General features: G+C 37.4%; 2 protein-coding genes across 2 annotated transcripts; both read left to right on the forward strand.

Moving 5' to 3' along the window:
* The first annotated feature begins 476 nt into the window (after positions 1-476).
* On the forward strand, positions 477-1,418 carry LOC134644517 (olfactory receptor 6M1-like). The gene has a single exon (XM_063497606.1). It carries the CDS (start codon positions 477-479, stop codon positions 1,416-1,418), a length of 942 nt encoding a protein of 313 aa, XP_063353676.1.
* Positions 1,419-8,929: 7,511 nt separating this feature from the next.
* On the forward strand, positions 8,930-9,877 carry LOC134644518 (olfactory receptor 13C2-like). The gene has a single exon (XM_063497607.1). The coding sequence runs from the start codon at positions 8,930-8,932 to the stop codon at positions 9,875-9,877; it is 948 nt and encodes a 315-aa protein (XP_063353677.1).
* The last annotated feature ends 567 nt before the right edge of the window (positions 9,878-10,444 follow it).

The raw sequence follows: 10,444 nt of genomic DNA on the forward strand, positions 1-10,444 counted from the left end.
TTCCCACCCACTTATCATGACAGTTAAAGCATATGTTGGCACCTTAAAATTACTGTATATGAGAGAATTGTTCTTACTGACTGTATTAATTTTTATTTTTTACTTTTCTTTATTTACACATCTAGTCTTGTATTACTTTTAATGTTATAAGGAGAGCCATCCTGAATGTTCACATTGAACAGAAAGGAAGGATTAATTGTACATTCCCAAAGCATCAATTGCAAGAGGCGGACCAATGGTGTTTCAGAACTCTCCCTCCCTTGAGGATGAAGCAAAATAATAAAAACCTTCCACAGACTCATATGACTAACTGTGAATCTTGGTAATGAATGTTCTTCAAGATGTTTTGAGATCTTTATGAATGGCACAAAAGCACGTTGCATATTGTTACAATTCTTTTTCTTGTTTTTGTTTTTCCATTCATATTTGTTATACAGTTTGTTTTATGAACAAATGTTTTGTCTTTGAAAACAATAATGGACAAAGAATCAAATGTTACCTTTGTAACTCTGGACTGGTATGTGGAAATTAACAAGTACAGATATATTTTCTTTTTTATTATGTTTACAATATATATTCTAATACTCTGCAGTAATTCTACTATTGTGTATTTAATCTGGATTCATAAAAACCTCCACGAGCCTATGTACATTTTCATTGCTGCTTTGCTACTTAACTCTGTTCTATACACTACAAATGTTTACCCAAAACTTCTGATTGGCTTTTTATCTGAAAAACAAGTCACAACATATTCAGCCTGTCTCTTTCAGTTTTTTATGTTTTACACTCTAGGTGGTTCAGAGGTCTGGCTTCTGGCCGCCATGGCCTATGACAGATATGTGGCAATATGCAAACCTCTACAATATCAAACTATCATGAGAAAAACCACAGTGAGTATTTCCCTGATCATAGCTTGGCTTGTATCCGGTTGTCATATGGCTGTCCTAGCAATAGCGAGTACGGAAGCTAAACTGTGTGACTTTAAAGTAAAAGGAATATTTTGTAATAATGCAGTTTACACTCTTCAGTGTGAAAGATCAAGATTAATTACCATCTTTGGTGTGATTACTTTACTAGATCTTGCAATACTTCCTATGCTCTTCGTAGTTTTTACATACACAAAAATATTTATTGTTTCTTATCAAAGTTGTAAAGAAATTAGGAAGAAAGCCACAGAGACTTGTTTACCCCATATGTTAGTTTTAATCAGTGCCATTGTGTTTTTTGTGTATGATATAAGCATAGCTCGGGTGGAACTAGATTTTCCAAAAACTGCACGCATAATAATGACATTACAAATAGTAGTCTATCACCCTTTGTTTAATCCATTTATATATGGGCTCAAAATGAAGGAAATTTTAAAACATCTAAAAGGGCTGCAGGCCAAATTCATTACTTGTATTAAAATTGGATGCTAAGTATTTGTCATTTGTTCTATAATGAGTTTCACATCATCAAATCATCCCTTCCAGAACACTTTTCATGTTCATTTATTGTATCTGTGGAAAGAAATATAAAAAAAATGCTTTCATTAATTAATTTATTTACCAAACTGTCACCGTGTTTTTAACAGATGACATTTGTATTATTTATTTTGCGATTTAAATATTAATATTAATATTGATTATACCTATGATAACATATGTTTATTCATAACATAAATGTTGAATAACTATTCCTACAGGTACCTTAATACAAAGTAATAGAGTTTATTATGCCAAAATGTAAAGACTTTTGTCTCCTCTTTTGTAATTAATGTTCTCATACCTCCTACACTTGTCTATTTTAATGTTTATTTATTTTTATTTTTTAAGTTGCCGCTTGTTAAACTCAGTAAGAGATTCTTGTGAATGGGGTTTGAGAATTATAGTTTCAGACCTGTAGAGTTCTCGCAATATAAAAGCTAAGAGCACTTTTCTTAACATAGACACCAACAGTGCTTTAGGTACAGCTAACTGTAAAAAAATCAACTGTATATTGCACATTAATATTGTCAAATTTCTTTAATTTATTAATTCAAAAAATAAATATATAATGAATGAATAATGATAAAGTACAGAAATGTAGAAATTTTAATTATCTTTACATTAGATATATTCTGTTAATTCTGCTATCATTTATTTGGATTTTATTAAAGCTCCATGTACCTGGGGGTTTTTTTTCTTTTCATTCTTATGTTGACTATTTATCCTGTCTCTTTCACCGGTTCATTTATTACTCTATATGTGCCATGATAACTGAGTGGCATGTATATAAACATAGCACAAAAAGTAAGGAAATGTGTGTTTCATGTGTGTTTCGTTATGCTTTGAAGAAGCTTTGGAAAGCCTTTTTATTTACCCTTAAATAATGCCACACTTGTAAGGAAAACACATTTGTTGGTTAAACAGCAGACTTCAGTATGTGGGTTATGTTCAGGGATTGACTGATAATCTGGCATACTGGGCATTTGCCCAGTGAACCGAGGGGTCAATATAATTATTTTTCTTTGTTGGTACTATTACTCACCATCACAGCAACCCATTCTTCATTTTCATTACTGACACTGGATTCCTCAATCAAATCTCAGTCGGCCCTGTATTCCTTGTGTACTCATGCAACTTGTAGAACAGAGTTTAGTGTGGAATAAGTGTTTGATAAAGATGGACAAACAAAAGTGAAACAGCTTCTGCTCCTGACAGTGTTAGCTTCTGTGGTTTAAATGTCCTATAGGCTTGTTAGAAAATTCTCATGTAAAGCGAGACACACAGAGTAGTCTTTACTTGCAAGGAAGCAATAGCATACATAGTGAATGTCTATGCAATTGTTTAACCTGGCAATCCTGTATGTTTTATTTATAAACTTCTTCCAGTGTTATACTGGGAACAGATGTATGTCATGGTCCGGCGAGTGGCCTTTTCCACACTGTCTCAACACTCCCACCTCTGGGCAGAGCACTCGTCAAGCATAGCTGTCACCTCCTCACCTGTCTACAATCAACCAGCAGTATTTAGGACAAGCATCTACAACTACTCTTCACCAGATGGTCTACAAACCTATGTTAGTACTACGCGGCCTTTCCTTCTTATGCTTACCTCAGTTCCCCAGGGAAGCCTTCCTCTTACCTGCCAAGCAAGACATCACTTACTCGGGTCATTCTTATTCCCTCTAGCCTCTGTTTCCTTCCCCTAACCACGCTGTTCCTCTGTTTCAGATCCTCCACACTCGAGACCCCTGCACTCCCCTGTACACTCTTCTAGTGTTTTTATCTATTCCTGTGTTTTTCAATGAAGGTTTGTGTTAAATCTGGTTTTTGCTGTCTGTGATTGTATCTGTGTTTGGGTCCACATTTTACATCCTGGCCTCTCCTTGACACATATTGTCAATGAGGGTCCTTCCTTGACAATATGTGTGTGACACTCTTACAGCGAAACAGTTACTTGGTCTACTTGTACTGAACCAAAGAGGTCGATCATCACAGGATTAAATGACTACAGGCCTATCACCCTGATGTCTTTGGCAATGAAAAGCTTTGAAAGACTGGTGGGGAGCCACTGGTGGAACACCTACAGTTTGCTTACCAGGGAACCAGGTCAATTGAAGATAAATCCTGCATCACCTTAATAAACCAGGGACATATTCCAAGATCCTGTTTGTGGACTAGAGCTCATTTCACACACAGACCATCAGCACCGGCCTCCCCCAGGGGTGTGTTGTCTCCCCACTGCTCTTCTCCCTCTACGCTAATGATTGCCTCCCAAAAGACCGTTGTGGAAATTTAGTGCATTAAATAAATAAAGTCACGCTACTGGAGTTGTATTTTGAACAGTTTATTCAAGGAAAGACTTCAGTCAGCTAAAGGCAGTGATTGTGTTGACCTGCGAAATTCACCCAAACAAAGGAACCAGTCCCTACTTATACAGACTCCTCACCTCATCTTTTTTAACTTGTTGTCATGCCGAAAACTGGTCAACCTCCAGGTGAAGCACAGTTGAATAGGATATATGGAACAGACAGGTTAAACAAAAACTTAATTGTCCAGAGGCAGGAAGTAGGACATTGCTTCAGTTAAGAAGATCCTGCATACCTGCCCTTCTGCATTTGCAGGTGTGAAACAAAAATGTAGGCACTGGACCAAGAAAGCTGTATCTAGTGTATAAAGCTAGTATATAACAAAATAATCTTCAACATTCTCTCCTTTTGATTCTAAAGAACCATATGTAGAGTAAAAAATCATTATACATAAGACTCTCATAAACTCATAATTAAACCACATTATATGTGAAAGGTTATAAAACATGGAGCCAAAGGATCTAGCTTGGGGGAGAAGCAGGCCACGAGTCTGGTGGAGTCAGTGAAGCCCACAGTGACTGGCCCACAGTGAGTAGGGCCTGCAAGGCAACTTTCATGTGAATGAATGTTTATTTAGCTTTAAAAATCCAGAGAAAACCATGAGTAACATGACATGAGCCTTTAGTAAGCTCACACATTTCATGTGACTGCAAAATTAGAGTGGCCTCTCCAGGTCAGGGACAAGTTGCTGCCCCAAGTAGATGAGTTTATGTATCTCGGGGTCTTGTTCACAAGTGAGGAGTGGGAGATTGATAGAGTGAAAGCTGAGCATAAAAGCTGTAAAAGTACAATAAGAACACATCCTCAAAAATGACGTAATTTGGTTCTTAGTGAATGGTTTTGATTTGCGCTGTTGGGCATCAGTGTATTTGGGAGACAGATACCATTAGCTAAAATCTGATACCCCTGGAATGTAACTTCCTGCTAAACAACCTGCAGCTCTGGAAGGCTGGCCTTATGACCTTCAGCGGCCAAATGCTTCAAAAGATTCATATCACCATTCATTAGGTTTAGTCAGAAGGAAATCATTAACATAGTGTAGAACAACAGAACCTACACTAGGTTCTGTTGTTCTACACCCCTGGTCTAACTCTGAGTTTAGACCAGGGGTCGGCAACCCTGGGCATGTGTGCCACAGCTGGCACGCAAAGGGTTAACTGATGGCACGACCACAGCTGGACTGGCCATCGGGCATACCAGGCATGTGCCTGATGGCCGATGGAGATTTTTCGTTTTCATGGGCCGATGTTTTTTTCTTTTCTTTTTTTTTTAGTCACGGTATAAACAATGAAAGGTGGTGGATTGGCCAGGTGCTGGCAGATGCGTAAAAATAACTCAGTTGTTTGGTGGTGGCTATGGCGGAGCTTCCACAGAGGCCAACAGGTGGATGAGGGAAAGGGGAGACAGGAGGAGGAGAGACCCGAGGCGGTCGCCGGGCCGAGTGTCAGGTGAACTGAACTTCAGGTAAGAAGTTATGACCTGCGGGTCTATCTGGGTCAGATATAAATCAAGTTTAGGTGTAGTTTATTGTCATTGTGCTGACTCAGTTATCATAACTTGTACTGCATACTAGCTAGCATGATGGAGTTTCTATACAGTTGAGCAGGTGCTATGATGTTACTGGTAGTCAACTTTATTTTATTCATAAGGTTAGTTAGTAGAGTTGCCAACCGTCCCGTTAAAAAATGGAATCGTCCGTATTCAGAGAAAATATTACGCATTTCGTATTGAGCTGAACAGGAATGCAGTTTGTCCCGGACTTCAGCTAGAATGGAAAAAGACACAAAGCTGGAGTTATTCTGTGTCTTTAAGCTGCACAGCTGCCTCTTCTTCTCTCATTCTCTCCCCCTCTCTCTCCTGTTGCTACTTCAATCATGAAACTGATCAATGATCAGCTGAACGGCTTTTCTGTTGCAAGTCCCGTCTCTCTTGTTTGTTAATCGACCACTTTACGCCAGAAAAAGGACACCAGTGGATGTTGCGCTAAACAACAGCAGCACGTTTAAGCTTGATCAGCTGTTGTTAGAATTTATTTAATATTAATTTCTAGTATCAGCTGATGTTTGCTGGATTCACAGCTGTAAAAGCTGCTGGTCATGATATCGGTTTGGATATCTGGTGAGAGGGAAACATGCAGATGAAACCAGAAGATGTCCTTAGTGAATCATCAGAGCTGGACAGGTGATGGAGAAACAGGTTTACCTTTTAGGTGACATGAATGAGTTGAAGGGAAGTTATGAACTGTTTCTGAGAGACAAATAACACCAGGATCCTTTTCTATGTAGCTGACAGCTGGTAACTGTGCAGGGGCGGGTCTAGAAAAGTGTTGCCAGGGGGCCAGGTAGGGCATTAACAGGGAAAGGGGGGCACAAAGAAATACTTTTCTTTCTTATTCTCATTTAAAATGTCTAGCTTTTATTAAATAATTATCTGAGTCTGGCAACCAAAGTTTTTATCTGATGTAAAATGTATAGAAATTATACATATACCAACAAGACAGTGTACATCACTGTCACAACAACATTTGTTTTCATTCAAAGGCTTTATGGCTTTAATACCTGGTGGGCCGGTCTCTAGTCAAAATGCCTGGGCCAATTTTTTTGTCCCAGTCCAGCAGTGCACTGCAGACACGCAGTGAATTAATCTGAGAAGGTGCATTAAAAAATAAAAGGCCGGGCCAGCGGTGAACATCGCAAATTAGCTCGCATAGACACATTAGTTGCGCCGCTTCTTAATGACAGTATCTTAGCTAACAACCCCAACTACCAGATTCAACTTGTAATTGGCTAAATCTAACTTAGCCTACCGGTGAGAGTTATTAAATTCCATTCTTTGTATTCTTTAACAGCCAAGAAAGACACGGCTCAAAGTGGTCTAACTTATAAAATGATCTTTAATTTTACATTTTCCGGAAAATGGAGACTGAGCACACACAGAAACGCCAGCTCAAGTCTGGGTCATCAGGAGCCTGTCTCGCTATATATTTTGCATAGTTTCGATACAAACAAAACCTTATATGGTACAAGTTCCTCTTTTCTTTGTGTCAAATTTCCGGTGGAGCTTTGCATTTCCTCTTTCTAAAGTCTGTTGCCAGGGCAACCTGTCACCCTTTGTCTGAACTTAGTTTCACTCTCTGTCTGCTCTTCATATTCTGCAAAAACATGCAGTTTCCTGTCAGCCTGTGACCTAGTCAAGTCTGGGCCTCTCATAAAACACTCTAATCAGCAAATAAGCATTAAGAATATATATTTATTTCTTAACAGAGGGACGTTGCTAGCTGGCAGTTTTTTCAAGCGATGTTGAAATTTCCACATTCCAACACTAAATGCTTCAGGAGCTGTCTGCTCAGCGCAGCATCAGCACCGCGGAAATACACGGATACATCCGTAGACTTGAGACAGAATTCACAATGCGTTTTTGGGATTTTCAGGTGTATGGACCAATGTTAGCACCAATGAGCAGCTGGATTTGTCTCGCATTAACTGCCTGGACACAGAGGACATCGAAATGCAGCTAATAGAACTGACAAGCTCGACTCGGTGGGGGTCAAAGTTTGCAGAACTACAGCTGAAATCCACAGCTGTGTGTGTTCATGGAGTTTGCATTTTCACCTGCTGGACATCACGACCTGACAAGTTTAACTGTCTTAAGAACATTGCAGAGGCCTTATTGACAGTATTTGGCTCTACATGTCTGTGCGAGCAGATTTTCTCTCACATGAGTGTCCTTAGGTAGCCGTCTGAATGCTGGACACTCGGAGACCTGTGTCTCTGAGTGGGATAACAGAGATCACATTAACATGTGTATCCCTGTATTAACAAACATGCCATATTGGCCCAGTTTATTTTTCTTATCACTGTTGTGAGGAGACCATAAATTTGCATTTTCTGTTGTACAGTTCATTTGCTGTTATGGAGTTCTTGTTATGGATAAAAAGTGTCATTTTTTTTGTTTTAAAATAGCTGATAACTATTCGCTGATAGCTGCCAACATCTGCGAACATCAGCGAACAAATATAATTCTATAAAGTTGTTCTATATAGTGTGTAACTGTTAATATAGAGCTTTATTAAATTTATTGCTAATGCAATCATATGGCACATTGACTTCTGAGGAAAGTTTAGATAGCACTCATCATCAAAAAGGTTGCATACCCCTGGTTTAGACTTTCCATCATGCACCCATAAATAGTAAAACTTTCAATAACAATTTCAAAGTATGATGAAAGTGTAAGTATTGCCATAAAACTTCAATACAAATCAGAACCCACACACTCTTTGTGCACAGGAACACTAAAGAACATTTGAAAGTTCGACCAGAGAAAAAAATGTTGAACCTTGAGGGACTCCCTTCATCCAGAACATGTTCAGGTTAGGAAATGGGCAGAAAACATTTCTGCAAACCCCTCACATTCTGGACATAAACTCTTCAAACTGCTGTCTTCAGGCAGGTTACAGAGCGCTGTTTACAAAAACCAGATGCTACAGAGAGGGTTTCTTCACCCAGGCTGTCACACTGATGAACATAATCAAATAACCCACTGTTATATTGTTCTGGACATATGCACATTGTTGCACTTAGTTTGTATAAGAATTTCTGTCCTTGGGCTAATGATACAGGACACACAAAACTGAACAGTTTTTACACAAAGGACATCACCAACATGAATACTGCTATGAAGTCACCTAATCAATGATTTGAGAACAACATTTATTTTATGTTTAAAGCACATTTTGGCACCTTGAAATTACTGTGTGTGAGAGAATTGTTCTTATTAACTTTATTCATTTTTATTTTTTGCTCTTCATTGTTTACACATCTAATCTTGTATTACTTTTATTTTTTTTAATAAGGAGAGACAGTGTTGCCATCCAGAATGTTCACATTGAACAGAAAAGAAGGATTAATTGTACATTCCCAAAGCATCAATTACAAAACACAGAACAATGATGGTTCAGAACTCTCCCTCCCTTGAGGATAAGGCAAAATAATAAAAACCTGCCACATACTCGTATGACTGTGTGAAGTCTTTGTCTTGCTTTTGGTTTTCCATTATGTAATTAGTTTTATGAGCAAATGTTTTGTCTTTGAAAACAATAATGGATAAAGAGTTAAATGTTACCTTTCTAACTCTGGACTGGTACACAGAAATTAACAACTACAGATATATTTTATTTTTTTTTATGTTTACATTATATATTCTAATAATCTGCACTAATTCTACTATTGTGTATTTAATCTTTATTCATAAAAACCTTCATGAGCCTATGTACATTTTCATTGCAGCTTTGCTACTTAACTCTGTTCTTTACAGCACAACTATTTACCCAAAACTTCTGATTGACTTTTTATCTGAAAAACAAGTCACAACATATTCCGCCTGTCTCTTTCAGTTTTTTATGTTTTACACTCTAGGTGGTTCAGAGTTTTTTCTCCTGGCTGCCATGGCCTATGACAGATATGTGGCTATATGTAAACCTCTGCAATATCATATTATCATGAGAAAAACCACAGTGGGTATTTTCCTGGTCGTGGCTTGGCTTGTACCTGCTTGTCATATTGCTGTCCAAGCAATAGCGAGTGCTGAAGCTAAATTGTGTGACACTAATATAAAAGGAATATTTTGTAATAATGCAGTTTACACTCTTCAGTGTCAAAGGTCAAGATTAATTACTGTCTTTGGTGTGATTGCATTACTAGATCTTGTAATACTTCCTATGCTCTTCATAGTTTTCACATACACAACAATATTTATTATTTCTTATCAAAGTTGTAAAGAAATTAGGAAGAAAGCTGCAGAGACTTGTTTACCCCATATGTTAGTTTTAATTAGTGCCTGTTTGTTTTTTGTGTATGATGTAAGCATAGCTCGGGTGGAACCAAATTTTCCAAAAACTGTACGCATAATAATGACAGTACAAATAGTGCTCTATCACCCTTTGTTTAATCCATTTGTATATGGGCTCAAAATGAAGGAAATTTCAAAACACCTAAAAGGCCTGCTTTATCAGGCCAAATTCATTACTTGTATTAAAATTGGATGCTAAGTACAGTCATTTGTTCTATAATGAGGTTTACACCATCATTGTATCTGTGGAAAGAAATATAAAATGGAAAAAAAAAATCACTTTCATTAATTTATTTACCAAACTGTCACCATGTTTTGAAGAGATGACATTTGTATTATTTATTTTGCGGCTAAATATTACTAGTAATATTAACATTCATAGTACTGATGATACATAATATAAACATGGAATAACTGTTCCTACAGGTACCTTAATTCCAAAAGAGGAATTAGTCTTTTCATTTTGATATAATAACCTCTGTTACTGTTGATTAATGTTCTCATAGCTCTCTTTTGCACCTGTTGATTTACAATTGTATTGTTCTGACTTTTTAGTTTTCCACTTGTTAAGCTCAGTAAGAGAATGAGAATTACATTTTCAGACCTGAAGAGTTCTGATAACACGAAAGCTAAGATCTTTAGATAGAGGAATTAATGAAAAAGTTATACAAATGCACTTTTCTTAATATAGACACCAACTGTGCTTTAGGTACAGCTAACTGAAAAAAATCATCTGTATGATCCACATCATTATTGTCAAATTTCT

The sequence above is a fragment of the Pelmatolapia mariae genome, linkage group LG16_19, assembly GCF_036321145.2.
Source record: "Pelmatolapia mariae isolate MD_Pm_ZW linkage group LG16_19, Pm_UMD_F_2, whole genome shotgun sequence".
Taxonomy (NCBI): domain Eukaryota; kingdom Metazoa; phylum Chordata; class Actinopteri; order Cichliformes; family Cichlidae; genus Pelmatolapia; species Pelmatolapia mariae.